The sequence below is a fragment of the Gorilla gorilla genome, chromosome 12 (genome assembly GCF_029281585.2).
Source record: "Gorilla gorilla gorilla isolate KB3781 chromosome 12, NHGRI_mGorGor1-v2.1_pri, whole genome shotgun sequence".
Lineage (NCBI taxonomy): Eukaryota > Metazoa > Chordata > Mammalia > Primates > Hominidae > Gorilla > Gorilla gorilla.
This window is the reverse complement of record NC_073236.2, coordinates 101,070,970-101,086,532: the sequence shown is the minus strand read 5'-3', so window position 1 is coordinate 101,086,532 and position 15,563 is coordinate 101,070,970. Positions and strand designations below refer to the sequence as shown.

Genomic DNA, 15,563 nt, shown 5'->3' with positions numbered 1-15,563 from the left:
AAATGACTGGCAATTGGTTCTTCTTTTACTTTTTAAATTATTTTAATGGTAAGGTACAAGTTCCTGCTTTTTCTTAGCCTCCTAAGATTTCAGCCTTACTTTGCATGCTACTTCTCTCCCCTAATTACAGTGGAAGCCAAGTTCCTAAAATTGCCATTTGACCATATGAAAGGGAAAAATAATTATCACCCTAAAAGAGTATGTTAACCTCCTAACATTTGCATTTACCTTTAAAATATATGAGACAGCTCTGGGACTATAAGAAAACTTTTTAGGCCGGGCATGGTGGCTCACACCTGTAATCCCAGCACTTTGGGAGGCCAAGGCAGGTGGATCACCTGAGGTCAGGAGTTGGAGACTAACCTGGCCAACATGGTGAAACCCCATCTCTACTAAAAATACAAAAATTAGCTGGGCATGGTGGTGTGTGCCTGTAATCACAGCTACTTGGGAGGCTGAGGCGGGATAATCGCTTGAACCTGGGAGGCGGAGGTGGCAGTGAGCTGAGATTGTGCCATTGCACTCCAGCCTGGGCGACGAGCAAAACTCTGTCTCAAAAAAAAAAAAAAAATGTTTTCTTGGCTGGGTGCAGTGGCTCACGCCTATAATACTAGCACTTTGGGAGGCTGAGGTGGACAGATCACCTGTCAGGAGTTCATGACCAGCCTGGCCAACATGGTGAAACCCCGTCTCTACTAAAAATACAAAAGCATGGTGGTGTGCACCTGTAATCCCAGCTACTCATGAGGCTGAGACAGAAGAATCACTTGAAACCAGGAGGCGGAGGTTGCACTGAGCTGAGATCGCGCGCGCCACTGCCCTCCAGCCTGGGTGACAGAGCAAGACTCCATCTCAAAAAACAAAACAAAACAAAACAAAAACTCAACCGTAACATTGTTTAAGGCTCTGAAACAGAGCCCTTTTCTTTTCCTCCTCAAGAAAAAATGGCTGGAGTGATTTGGCCTGCTACAGAGGAAACTGGTATTCTCTGTACTTGGTGCAAGGTTCTAGCACCTGGCTGTTACTTACTCCTGGGTGGGCCATAATTTTAAGAGGAAGTGGACCTCTGCCATCATCTTATCCTGGGGTTTTCCACCTGAGCTGCTAAGAACCTGTACTTGATTCAGCTAGAACAACTCTGGCTTTTATATATATGTTGCTATATATTTATGAGTATGTATTTTCCATTGTCCCTTGGAATCCATGGAAGATTGGTTCCAGGACCCCCTACTGATACTTAAATCATTGGATACTCTAGTTCCTTCTATAAAATGGTGCAGTATTTGCATATAACCTGAGCCCATACTCCCATATACCCTATTTATTTGAGGGTTTTTTTTTTCTCTTTCCCACCCTCTCCATATTTGTTTTTTAAGACAGTCTCATTCTGTTACCTATGCTGGAGTGCGGTGGTGCGATCATGGTTCACTGTAGCCTCAACCTCCTGGGCTCAAGCAATCCTCCTGCCTCAGCCTCCTGAGTAGCTGAGACCACAGGGACACATCACTATGCCTGGCTAATTTTTTACATTTATTTATTTATTTATTTATTTATTTATTTATTTATTTATTTATTTATTTTGGTAGAGATGGGGTCTATGCATGTTTCCCAGGATCTAGGCGCCCATCTCCTTAACAAATTAAAATGAAGGCGGAGAGAGTAGAACCAGTGAGCCTTTGTGGAGGCTCTATATAAAGATGAGACTTGGGCATTTATCACCTTTGTTTTCTGTCTCTTCCCATCAGGAGAAGTTGCCCCAGTGCAAGGAACTGCATTCGACCTGAGAAAGCCAGTGGAGCTTGGAAAACACCTGCAGGACTTCCATCTCAATGGTTTTGACCACAATTTCTGTCTGAAGGGATCTAAAGAAAAGCATTTTTGTGCAAGGTTAGGTACTTTTCACTTCCTGAGTCTGTAAGGAAGAAATGACACCAAGTCCTATTTTCCTTTGGAGCTTTTCCTCTGGCCATATCAATAGCATTTACTATGCTACAGGTGACCCAATACCACATCCCATATTTTGTCAAAGCTCCCATGGCACAGGTGAGCTCTGTAGAATTTATCCCAGTCCCCCACCTGCCATTACCCCTATTCCCCCTGCTCGGTGCCCCCTCTCTGCCTCTCTGCCTGTTCTTTAAGGCCCATTTTCTCTTAGAAGCCTTAACTCTTCCTAGTGAAGTCATGTCGGCTGTCACTGAACTTCCAGACCCTTTGTGCTTTCTCGATCTGTGACTTATGCCTGCCTACTCCATGGCCAGTTGGAGGCTAGGCATCTCCTGCAGTACTCACCGCCTCCAGCCTTGACCAATAGACACTTGTGTGCACGCTCTCGCCTTCTCACCAAATCCCAGTTCCTCATGCCATTTCATCTTTGTGAAGCCCTACCTCTACCCCAACACCTAATATCATCCTTGGCACTAGCAAATAATGAATAAATGTTTGCAGAATTAACAGTTGTGTGTGTGTGTGTGTGTGTGTGTGTGTGTGTGACAGAGTCTTGCTCTGTCGCCCAGACTGGAATGCAGTGGCGCGATCTAGGTTTACTGCAACCTCCGCCTCCCGGGTTCAAGTGATTCTCCTGCCTCAGCCTCCTGAGTAGCTGGGATAACAGGCACGTGCCACTATGCCCAGCTAATTTTTGTATTTTTAGTAGAGATGGGGTTTCACAATGTTGGTCAGGCTGATCTTGAACTCCTGACCTTGTAATCCACCCACCTCGGCCTCCCAAAGTGCTGGGATTACAGGTGTAAGCCACTGCACCCAGTCAACAGTTTTTAAATAAAGCAGAAAAAATGACTCAAACCAAATAGTGACAGAAAGAAGATCAAAGACCTTCTCCGGGCTGGGCGTGGTGGCTCATGCCTGTAATCCCAGCACTTTAGGTGGCTGAGGTGGGCAGATCACTTGAGGTCAGGAGTTTGAGACCAGCCTTGCCAACATGGTGAAACTCTGTCTCTACTAAGAATACTAAAATTAGCCGGGCATGGTGGCGCGGGCCTATAGTCCAGCTACTCGGGAGGCTGAAGCAGGAGAATCGCTTGAACCAGGGAGGTGGAGGTTGCAGTGAGTGGACATCGCGCCACTGCACTCCAGCCTGGGTGACAGAGCAAGAGTCTGTCTCAAAAAAAAAAAAAAGAAAGAAAAAAAACCCTTCCCTGACTCCGAGCCCCAGCACAAGGCCCCAGCAGTGTTCCTGCAGCTCCACCCCACTTTCTTCCTCTGTGCTCTTACTCACATTCCTCTCCCCACCCCGGGAGACCCTCCTGCTCTCTCCCCATTTACCCAAATCCTAGCCCTCCTTCTCCAGGCATCTTTCTCAGAACCTCTTGGTTGACTACCTGTGGTGGGGATATTTTAACTATTTCATGCATGTGTTTTGCCTCTCAGTGAAACTATAAGACCCAGGCCTTTTTTTTATCTATATCCCTTCAACACCAAGTGCAGGACCAGGCAGGAAACTCCCCTCTATAGAGGCCTGGATTTTTATGTTTTATTTTGCTTTGTTTTGTTTTTGAGACAGGTCTTGCTTCATCACCCAGGCTGGAGTGCAGTGGCGAGACCACAACTCACCTGCAACCTTGACATCCCAGGCTCAAGCAATCCTCCCACCTCAGCCTTCCAAGTAGCTAGGACCACGCGCCTGGCTAGGTTTTTAAATTTTTTATTTTTATAGAGATGAAGTCTATGTTGCCAGGGGTGGTCCCAAATTCCTGAGCTCAAGCAATCCTCCTGCCTCAGCCTCCCAAAGTGCTGGGATTACAGGCGTGAACCACCATGTCCAGCTAAGGCCTGATTTAAAACAAACAAACAAACAAAAAAAACCACAGTGAATCTAGTGAAAACCCACAGCAGGACTGTTGTGAGGGGAGACCTAACTGAAAAACAGCCTGTTTAAGTCCTAGGGAGGGGGACAGTTTAATTAGAAAAGCTTCTCTTCACTTTCATGAGACAGGGCTGGTTGTTTTGCCAGGTCAAGCAGAAACCCAATTCTTTATGAAAAAGAATCTCAGCCGGGCATGGTGGCTCACGCCTGTAATCCCAGCACTTTGGGAGGCTCAGGCAGGTGGATCACCTGAAGTCAGGAGTTCAAGACCAGTCTGGCCAACATGGTGAAACCCCGTCTCTACTAAAAATATAAAAATTAGCCAGGCATGGTGGTGGGCACCTATAATCTCAGCTACTCAGGAGGCTGAGGCAGGAGAATCACTTGAACCCAGGGGGTGGAAGTTGTAGTGAGCCGAGATCACGCCACTGCACTCCAGGCTAGGCAACAGAGCAAAACTCCATCTCAAAAAAAAAAAAAGAATCTCAGGCCAGGTGCAGTGGCTCTCATGCCTGTAATCCCAGCACTTTTGGAGGCTGAGGTGGTCAGATCACCTGAGGTCAGTAGTTCAAGACCAGTTGGGCCAACATGATGAAACCCCGACAATACTAAAAGTACAAAAAATTAGCCGGATGTGGTGGCAGGTACCTGTAATCCCAGCTACTCTAGAGGCTGAGGAAGGAGAATTGCTTGAACCAAGGGGGCGGAGGTTGCAGTGAGCCAAGATGGCACCACTGCACTCCCCCCTGGGTGACAGAGCCAGACTCCATCTCAAAACAAACAAACAAACAAACAAAAATTAGCTGGACATGGTAGTGTGCACCTGCAGTCCCAGCTACTGGGGAGCTGAGGTGGGAGAATTGCTTGAGCCCGGGAGGCTGAGGTTGCAGTGAGCCGAGGTCGTGCCACTGCACTCCAGTCTGGGCAATAGAGAAAGACTCTATTTCAAAAAAAAAAAAAAAAGAATCTCAGCCTCTCCAGGACCTTCCTCTCTCCAACCTGGCTGCTGCCTTCCTCCCTACTCCCCAGCTGGCAGGAGTGAGTCTGTTTTGTGATGCCCCAAAGAAGCTACTGAGGATCCTGAAAGCCACCTGCTCATGCCTTGCCTTTGAGACTGAAGAATTTTCCATCATGCTCTTCCTACCTTCATCTCCTCCTTATATCTTGTCCCTGCTCTGTGGCTGGGTCTGATTCCTGTCTCAAAGCCGCTTCCCAGCTTCTACTCCTCCCCGCCTGCTTTTCTGCCCTGGACTCATGTTGTTTGTATTCTTACCAGGGTGCATCATGCTGCAAGCGGACGGGTACTAGAAGTATACACCACCCAGCCCGGGGTCCAGTTTTACACGGGCAACTTCCTGGATGGCACATTAAAGGGCAAGAATGGAGCTGTCTATCCCAAGCACTCTGGTTTCTGCCTGGAGACTCAGAACTGGCCTGATGCCGTCAATCAGGTAATGCCACAGGCTGGCTTTTCGGAGTGGAGTTGTGTCCAAGGTCATACTATACGACAGAGTTCACTACACTCGAATCAGCTTGTATGATTCAAAAGTTCATGCTTTGTTTGTTTGGTTTGTTTTTTGAGACAGAGTCTCACTCTTGTCGCCTAGGCTGTAGTGCAGTGCCACTATCTCAGCTCACTGCAACCTCCGCCTCCTGGGCACGATCTCAGCTCACTGCAACCTCCGCCTCCTGGGCACGATCTCAGCTCACTGCAACCTCCGCCTCCTGGGTCCAAGCGATTCTCCTGCCCCAGCCTTCCGAGTAGCTGGGATTACAGGCGCCTACCACCATGCCTGCTTAATTTTTGTATTTTTAGTAGAGACAGGGTTCCACCATGTTGGCCAGGCTGGTCTCAAACTCCTGACCTCAGGTGATCCACCTGCCTTGGCCTCCCAAAGTGCTAGGATTATAGGCGTGAGCCACTGTGCCCAGCTCAAAAGTTCATGCTTATTCTCTTCTGCAAGTCACAGAAAACCCATAGCCAAGCTACTGACATGGGATTTACATGGTTTTAAGAAAACTCAAATTTTGTACCTTCAAAGCCTTTATCCAGTTTGTTTCTCCTTACCAATACCTTCTCGTTTTCTGCAGCCACACTTAAGGAGAGCTTCCATATCGTCTCCTCCTATGTGCTCCCTCATAACTTTCTTTTCTGGTTGTTACCTAGAGCAGTACTCCTGAAAGTGCCAGCCCACAATAAGAAGCTTGCAGCTTGGGCTGGGCAAGGTGGCTCATGCCTGTAATCCCAGCCCTTTGGGAGGCTGAGGCGGGAGGATTGCTTGAGCCTGAGATTGAGGCTAACCTGGGCAACACAGGGAGACCCCATCTTTACAGATTATTAGAAAAATTAGCCGGGTGTGGTAGTGCACACCTGTGGCCCCAGCTACTTGGGAGGCTGAGGTGGGAGGATCCCTGAGCCTGGGAGGTCAAGGCTGCAGTGAGCCATGATCACACCACTGCACTCCAGCCTGTGCAACAGAATGAGACCCTGTCTTTAAGAAAAAAAAAAAAAGAAAAAGGGCCAGGTGTGGTGGCTCACACCTGTAATCCCAGCACTTTGAGAGTCTGAGGCAGGTGTATCACTTGAGGTCAGGAGTTCGATACCAGCCCGGTCAACATGACAAAACCCTGTCTCTAGTAAAAATAAAAAAATTAGCTGGGCATGGTGGCAGGTGCCTGTGATCCCAGCTACTCAGGAGGCTGAGGCAGGAGAATCGCTTGAACCCAGGAAGCGGGGTTTGCAGTGAGCTGAGATCGCCCCACTGCACTCCAGCCTGGGCAACAGAGCAAGACTCCATCTCAAAAAAAGAAAAAAAGCCTACACCTTACACCAGATTATAGATCAACACACTGCTTCCCTTCATCAGGAAAGCCTTCCTTTAACAAAGTGTGCTTTTTTCACTCTGATTAAAGTTCTTTATCTCACTATGAGCCAACCATAAACAGTTCCCGCACTGGCAGCCATCCACAGAGCACTGGTCTAGAAGCCCGTCCAGAAGCACACCCAAATGGTTAATGTTGCAGCCTGCGGTGTCAAGCATCACCTGTGTTGTTTCCCCCTTCACAGCCCCGCTTCCCTCCTGTGCTGCTGAGGCCTGGTGAGGAGTATGATCACACCACCTGGTTCAAGTTTTCTGTGGCTTAAGAAAGTGTGAAGATATGATCCAGTCCAGGGCTAGGCTCAGCCACTTGTCTCCTGTCCAGAAAAAAGGTGAAGATTAAGAAGCTTTCAGAATGATTCTATGGATTAAAATCATACAAATGGTGGCTGTTGTGAGAATCAGTCTGGGTACTGATTTCCTTTTCCAGTGACTGGCTCCAGGCCATGTCTAATGACCAGCTCGATTCCCTGTGCAGTTCAGAGGGCAAGTGAACCCAACCAACAATGTCGTCTTCTAAGCCCTGACCCTAGCCAGGGACTCTCATGCTGCTGTTGGCTCCATCTCTCCACACTGCCTCTTTCTTTTCAACTTTTTGCCCTTCCTTTCTTTAAAGCTATTCTCACATTGCTTTTATTTCCTCCTCCTTCACCTCCAACCACTGTCAGCAGCACTCCGGAGTTTTCAAATGTCACATTAGCCTCACCCTGCATGCTAGGAGATGGACCTGTCTCTATACAGCAGTAGATGATTGATAAGTGAGGAAACTGAGGCTTACAGAGGTTGAAGACCAACAAGCTAATAAATAAAAAGTTGAGGCCGGGCACGGTAGCTCACGCCTGTAATCCCAGCACTTTGGAAGGCTGAGGCAGGCGGATCACGAGGTCAGGAGATCGAGACCATCCTGGCTAACACGGTGAAACCCCGTCTCTACATAAAAAATTAGCCGGGTGTGGTGGCACGCACCTGTAGTCCCAGCTACTTGGGAGGCTGAAGCAGGAGAATCGCTTGAACCTGGGAGGTGGAGGTTGCAGTGAGCCGAGATCATGCCACTGCACTGGGCAACAGAGCAAAACTCGATCTCAAAAAAAAAAAAAAAAAAAAAAGAGGGAAAAAAAACAGCTCTCTCTCTCGGGAGAGGGAGGGGACTTCCGAGAGGAAAAGGCCTGCAAGAGCCTTTGGGTTAACTGAGGAAGCACAGCCCGGCCAGCGCTTGGGAAGAAAGGCAGGCAAGCACTGGAGACAGGAGCTATTAGGGTGAGGAGAGAGCCTTGCCTTTCACAGCACAGTGAGGATGACATTGCACCAGGGACAGAGATTGTATGTGACAAGGCTGGGGGCTCCTTCTTTCCTAGACAATCAAAGTATCGGTGATGGGTTTTGGTTGGTGATTTTGAAAAAAAAAAAAAAAAAAAAAAAGTAGTTATAGTAATGTATACTGTACTGAATTGAAATAAAACCAAAATCTGCATCTTCAGAAGACTTGTTCCTTTACTTAGCTTGAAATCTCTCAGGCGTGGACTTTTGGGAAATGGACCAAGAATATGGGTGTGTTCTGGATTCTACTTTGCCCTCCAGTGGGAGCCCTGGCATTTTCCTACCTAACAGGAAAGCTATCTCAGTGGAAGTAGCTTTCCACACTTCCTTTCTTTGTAACTGATAATAAACCAAAGATCTTGTTTATTTTTTAATTCACTTCAGCATGGATTTTCTGAGCACCTGCTCTGTACACAGCCCTCTGCTGGGTCTGTGAAGGGATTCAGGTCAGGTGTGATGCTGCCCACGGCAGCCAGTCAGGCGAGGTACATGCTCAGTTGTCTTCTCACTGGTGAGGTTAACTTTGGTGACTTGAGCAAGATGCTGCCCGCAGATCTCTCCACTCTTATTAAAGTTACCAATGTATACATTAGCCAAGAGGCCTCAGAGGTGAACTATTAAGCTGACTGCAACCCAGCTACCAATTTGATTATTAAATTGTTTGATGCAGGGTTCTCATACTCTAGGTGCCAGCAATCATTTAGGAAATCCCAGAGAAGAAGAGAATGAACATTTTCTTATTCACAAGTGTAGAGTTGCCAGTTGCCCCTGCTTTCTGTGTCCTGACCAAAAGTCACAGAGTGCCTTGACCTTTGTCACCTAGCCAGCTGCAGATTTTTCCTAGCAGGCTTGAACCCAAACCGGGCCTTGAACATTCCCAGGCACTGATAAAGCTGTCTAGGTTGTTCCCTAAAACACTAAAAGAAACTGGCACTGGGCCGGGCACAGTGGCTCACGCCTGTAATCCCAACACTTTGGGAGGCCAAAGCGGGTGGATCACCTGAGATCAGGCATTCAAGACCAGCCTGGCCAACATGGTGAAACCCCGTCTCAACTAAAAAAAAAAAAATACAAAAAAATTAGCTGGGCATGGTGGCGGGCGCCTGTAATCTCAGTTAGTCGGGAGGCTGAAGCAGGAGAATTGCTTAAGCCCAGGAGGCGGAGGTTGCAGTGAGCCAAAATCACACCATTGTACTCCAGCCTGGGTGACAGCAAGACTGTCTCAAAAAAAAAAAAAAAAAAAAGAAAGAAAGAAAGAAAGAAAAAGAAAAAAGAAACTGGCTCTGGCCCTGAGCCAAATTCCTTTAACTGTCATAGAAACTCCCTCACTGCTGATATACCTGGGCAGAACACCCCTTTTCTCTCTCAAAGATTGCTGCAGCACTCTGTAAGGAAGTTCCTCTAATAAATGCTTTGGATTGATCACCCTGGCGCTTAGAGCTTCTTTCTTTGAAATCCCAGCCGGCCCTATCTCGAGATAGTTTGGAGCACTCCCTGATGGGGTCTCCCCTGCTGCCACTATGGGGGCAATTCCAGCCCTGGATCCACTGAGACAAAACAAAGAAATGTAACAACTACAAATTAGTTCTTAATGTAATGGCCTCTAGGTTTGAGAATGCCAAATTAATTAGCCAAGTACTTTGTTTTCTTCTGTCGAAAAAGATTATTGTTTTTATAAGAAGCCAAGTCTACAGTAGTCCAAGTAAGGATATTCATTGCCTGTAGGGCAGCTGAAATAAGTTACTGGCCTTTAAATTAATGGTGTTTATAAAAGCAAGTAAAAAGGCGGCCAGGCGCTGTGGCTCACATCTGTAATCCCAGCACTTTGGGAGGCCAAGGCGGGTGGATTGCCTGAGGTCAGGAGTTTGAGACTAGTCTGGCCAACCAGGTGAAACCTGGTTTGAGACCAGTCTGGCCAACCATCTCTACTAATAATACAAAAAAATTAGCTGGGCGTGGTGGCGTGCACCTGTAATCCCAGCTACTCAGGAGGCTGAGAGAGGGAAATTGCTTGAACCAGGGAGGTGGAGGTTGCAGTGAGCCGAGATCTCGCCACTGCACTCCAGCCTGGGCTACAGAGCAAGACTCTGTCTTAAAAAAAAAAAAAAAAAAAAAAGGCTACATTTGTCACACCATGCATCTGAGGGAAGCAAAAATTTAGAGAAACTCTTTTTGTGGCAGCAACCAATCTGTCCTTTTTCATGAAACACACGATAACTTTGCTTGAGAAGCCCTTCCATGTGCTTCTAAGACATAGATTGTGACATGTGACAGCATGTGCGCATAATTGGGTGATTTTATGATAAAATCGCTGAAGGCCCCAGCAAGAAGTAAAATTTTATAAGGTGCTGGACGCAGTGGCTCACGCCTGTAATCCCAGCACTTTGGGAGGCCAAGGCGGGTGGATCACTAGGTCAGGAGTTCAAGACTAGCCTGGCCAAGATGGTGAAATCCCGTCTCTACTAAAAACACAAAAATTAGCCAGGCATGGTGGCAGGTGCCTGTAATCCCAGCTACTCAGGAGGCTGAGGCAGATAACTGCTTGAACCTGCGAGGCGGAGGTTGCAGTGAGCCTAGATTGCGCCACTGCACTCCAGCCTGGGTTACAGAGCAAGACTCTGTCTCAAAAAATTGTACAAGGTAAGATGTCATATTAAAATAATTACACAAACACTGCTGTGAAGACTAAGATGTCATGCTGTGGAGGTGGAATTGGAGAGTTTACGAAAAGTAGAACATGAAAAAAATGCAGGACTACCAGCACAGGGCAGGAAGGAAGCCCAGCATGTGTCCTGGTCCCCGGCCAGTTCCCATTTTCACTCTTAACCATTTTAAGCAATTGGATCACCAGTTTTCAAGAGGCTGTTTGGACAGGAGTGCAATCCTTTCCCAATCAAGGCATTTCCTGCTTAACTCAGTTATGCAGATCATCATTAAAGTCTCGTGCTTTGGGCAGCACTTCCAGCTATAGTCAGGCAAGGACGTCAGCAAATCCTCTCATTATAGTTCGAGCAATTAAAATGCTGAAAAAATTTGACGAAACATTTTTGTTGTTGTTTATAGAGATGGGGGGGGTCTTACTATGTTGCCCAGGTTGGTCTTGAATTCCTGCCCTCAAGCAATCCCCCCTCCAGCCTCAGCTTCCTAAGTACCCACAACTATAAGCACGCACCACTACTCCCAGCTCAAAACAATTTTGGTGTTCTGGAAACAGACATAAAACCTTCCAGTCTGAGATATGTTGTCTGAAAAACTACTGAGCTTTGAGTAGGAATAGTGGGAGTCTGTAGTGTTCTTGTCTGGGGCTGTTCGCATCCCCTCACTCCTCCAACTCAGTAATTGTGAAGGTTCTGCTGAGGCAAAACAGAACATGAGGACAAGCAAGCAGCTGTGGTTGAAAGAGGGTTTACTCCATTTGGAGGTGTGAGTGGCAGCCATACCCAAACCATCATCAATAGAAGTAACAATCCCAGTGCTGTGCAGGCAGGGAGGGCCTATGGCTCTACTGGCCTGAGGTTGCAGTCGTGGCTGCAAGCAGATTTTTGGCTGATCGGAGGCTGGGTACATGTGCAACAGAGATGAAGGGCTCAACAAAAAGTAAAACTTAAGATAGACTTGAAAGCAGCCTGAATATTAAAATTACTCACCTACCTACACACAGACCCATCAGCAGAGGACAGAAGTCTGACTGGTTGAGGTGTCAGCACAAACTCTCCAGAAAGTGGCTGCCCCCTAAGCTGTGCAGACACAAGGCAACCCCCTAGAATTTTAAAATAAGCATAAGAAGCTGGGCATAGTGGTTCATGCCTGTAGTCCCAGCTACTTAGGAGGCTGAGACAGGAGGGTTGGGGTTGTTTGAGCCCAGGAGTTCAAGACTATAGTATACTATGATCCCACCTGTGAATAGCCAACTGCACTGCAGCCTGGACAACACAGGGAGACTCTGTCTTTTAAAAGATAAATAAACACGAGAATGTTGAAAACAAAAAAACAGAAAAACTGGAGATTATAAAAAGGAATCAAGTAGGCTGGGGCCAATGGCTCACGCCTGTAATCCCAGCACTTTGGGAGCCCGAGGCAGGCAGATCACCTGAGGCCAGCAGTTTGAGACCAGCCTGGCCAACATGGCAAAACCCAATCTCTACTAAAAATGCAAAAATTAGCTAGGTGTGGTGGTGCACACCTGTAATCCCAGCCGCTTGGGAGGCTGAGCCAGGAGAATTGCTTGAACCTGGGAGGCGGAGGTTGCAGTAAGCTGAGATCATGCCACTGCACTCCATCCTGGGTGACAGAGTGAGACACTACCTCAAAAAAAAAAAAAAAAAAAAAAAGGAATCAAGTAAAAGTTTGTTGAAAACAGTACAATGATGCATAAAAAGTTAACTAGAGAGGCCAGGCACAATGGCTCACACCTGTAATCCCAGCACTTTGGGAGGCTGAGGTGGGCGGATCACTTGAGGACAGTAATTCAAGACCAGCCTGGTCAACCTGGCGAAACCCCATCTCTACTAATAATACAAAAATTAGCCAGGCATCACCACGTGCCTGTGCCTGTAATACTGGGAAGCTGAGGCACGAGAATCACTTGAACCCGGGAGGCAGAGGTTGCAGTGAGCCAAGATCACGCCACTGCACTCCAGCCTGGGCAACACAGTGAAACTGTCTCAAAAAAAAAAACAAAAAAATAAAAGTTAACTAGAGAGAGTCAGAAGTAGATTTGAGACAGCAGAAGAAAGAGTAAGTGAACTTCAAGGTAGATTAATAGGAATTATTCAATCTGAAAAACAGAAAAGAGACTGAAGAAAACTGAACAGAACCTCAGAGACCTGTGAGAAAACAAGCACATGAGCGTATGAGTAATGGGAGTCCAAAGAGAGGGACAAAAAAAATAATGGCAAAAAACTTCCGAATTTGATGAAAACCAATTATCTATAAATCTAAGAAGCTCAACAAACTTCAAGAATAGAGATTCCCATCTAGATACACCAAACTGTTGATACATTTAAACTGCTGAATGTTAAAAGCAAACAAAATTTGAAAGCAGCAAGAGAAAAATGACTCCTCGCTACAGGGCACCACCAGCACTAGTACAATTAACAGCTGACTTCTCATCTGGAACAATAGAGTCCAGAATGCCGTGGAATGACATGGTCAAAGTGCTTCAAAACCAGAGATTCAATTATCACCCACAACTATCCTTCAAAAGCAAAGGTGAAATAAAGACTAGGGAATTCATTGCTAGCAAGCCTGCCTTATGAGAAATACTAGAGGAAGTCCTCCATACTGAAATTACACCAGAATCCATGGAAAGAAATAAAGAAGATCAGAAATAGTAAATATATGGATTAATAAGAAAGACATTGTATTTTTTCATTTATTCTCTTAAAAGACGTAAGATTAGCCAGGCATGGTGGCTCACGCCTGTAATCCCAGCACTTTGGGAGGCTGAGGCAGGCGGATCACAAGGTCAAAAGATCAAGACCATCCTGGCCAACATGGTGAAACCCTGTCTCTACTAAAATTACAAAAATTAGCCGGGCATGGTGGCATGTGCCTGTAGTCCCAGCTACTCAGGAGGCTGAGGCAGGAGGACTGCTTGAACCCAGGAGGCAGAGGTTGCAGTGAGCCAAGATCATGCCACTGCACTCCAGCCTGGCAACAGAGACTCTGCCTCAAAAAAAAAAAAAAGACGTTAAGATTGCACAAAGCAATACTTGTAACACAGTAGTATCAAGTTTAGAATACATAAATATAGCATAAAAGAGGGAAGAGTAAAAGGAAATAGCATTGGAGTATTTCTGTATTTTACCAGAGTATTAATCAGAACTAGATTGTGATAAGATTCAACCACTAACTAAAAAATAGTTTTAAAAAATCAAGAGGAATTAAGTAACACACTTTATTTTTTATACTAAAAAAAAATATTTAGGCCAGACATGGTGGCTCATGCCTATAATCTCACCACTTTGGGAGGTCGAGGCGGGTGGATCACCTGAGGTCAGGGGTTTGAAACCAGCCTGGCCAACGTGGCAAAACCCCATCTCTACTAAAAATACAAAATTAGCCGGGCATGGTGGCGCATGCCTGTAATCCCAGCTACTTGGGAGGCTGAGGCAGGAGAAATCGCTTGAACCCAGGAGGCGGAGGAGGTTGCAGTGAGCGGAGATCATGCCACTGCACTCCAGCCTGGGTGGCTGAGCAAGACTCTCAAAAACAAACAACAACACACACACACACACACACACACACACACAAAACGCCGTCCTTCTCCTTCAGTGCCCTGCCAGGGCTTATTATCTTTGTGACAGAGTGTAGGGGGAGTTTAGGTCATCATACAGACCTGGTAAATACTTCTCCAAAATTCCTTAATAGAGGGCCAGGCACGGCGGCTCACACCTGTAATCCCAGCACTTTGGGAGGCTGAGGTGGGTGGATCACCTGAGGTCGGGAATTTGAGACCAGCCTGATCAACATGGAGAAACCCCGTCTCTACTAAAAATACAAAATCAGCCAGGCGTGGTGACACATGCCTATAATCCTAACTACTCAAGAGGCTGAGGCAGGAAAATAGCTTGAACCCAGGAGGTGGAGGTTGCGGTGAGCGAAATCGCGCCACTGCACTCCAGGCTGAGCAACAAGAGCAAAACTCTGTCTCAAAAAAAACAAAAAACAAACAAAAAACAAAAAAACAAAATTTCTGAATAGAATGTTAACTTTTTTTTAAAGATGATTATTTCTTTGAGCACAGCGACCTCTACTGGTACTAATATAAATTAAAATGCAGTTTCTGTTTTTTTCAGTTTCTTTTCCAGCATGGGATCATTTGGAGACAGAGAAACCTAGAGGACAATAGTAGAATCCTTCTTTGATTCACATGTGAGTGCTGCTACTTCCTTATTATAGTAGAATAAACCAGGCCAATCTTCCAATAACTAACACCACTTCCAGAGCAGTGGTTTTCAATTCTGGTTGCGTATTAGAAGAACCAGGGGAGAAGCGACGCACTGTGGCTCACACCTGTAATCCTAGCACTTACGGAGGCCAAGGCCGGTGGAATGCTTAAGCCCAGGAGTTCGAGACCCACCTAAGCAACATGGCGAAACCCCATCTTTAAGAAAAAAATACAAAAATTAGCTGGGTGTGGTGACATGTGCCTGTAGTCCCAGCTACTCAGGAGGCAGAGGCAGGAGGATCACCTGAGCCCAGGAAGTCAAGGCAGCGATCATGCCACTGCACTCCAGCCTGGGTGACAGATGCTGTCTCAGAAAAAATCACCAGGTGAAATTTTTACATTAATACCCAGGCTTCACCCTCAGTGATTCTTTCATTTGAATGTCTTTAAGCACCCTGGGTGATTTTAGTCTGCAACTAGCAATCAGAACCACTACCCTAGAGTAAAAGCTTTCCCTAGTATGGTCTCATTCATCAGTTTTATGGTAAGTGCGTAAATGTGTTTGGCTAGAATTTGCCCCCTAGCTTCACAAAGCACTTCAAGGAAAGAGTCCTGGATAAGTCAGGCTTCCCAGACCAAAAGTCTATCTTGG

General features: G+C 46.5%; 1 protein-coding gene across 2 annotated transcripts in view; it reads left to right on the top strand.

Annotated features, from left to right (window-relative positions):
• The window catches only part of GALM (galactose mutarotase), a 79,645-nt gene extending 64,685 nt beyond the window's left edge, over positions 1 to 14,960 (top strand). Inside the window, exons 5-7 of one of the 2 annotated variants that reach the window (XM_063695948.1) lie at positions 1,746 to 1,887; positions 5,100 to 5,274; positions 14,820 to 14,960. In XM_063695948.1, coding sequence (XP_063552018.1) covers positions 1,746 to 1,887; positions 5,100 to 5,274; positions 14,820 to 14,888 — 386 coding nt within the window. In that variant the 3' untranslated portion in view covers positions 14,889 to 14,960. Of the gene's footprint in view, positions 1 to 1,745; positions 1,888 to 5,099; positions 5,275 to 6,890; positions 8,183 to 14,819 lie in introns of those variants that run through there. The other variant, XM_031006967.3, reaches the window with a different exon arrangement.
• Positions 14,961 to 15,563: the final 603 nt, after the last annotated feature.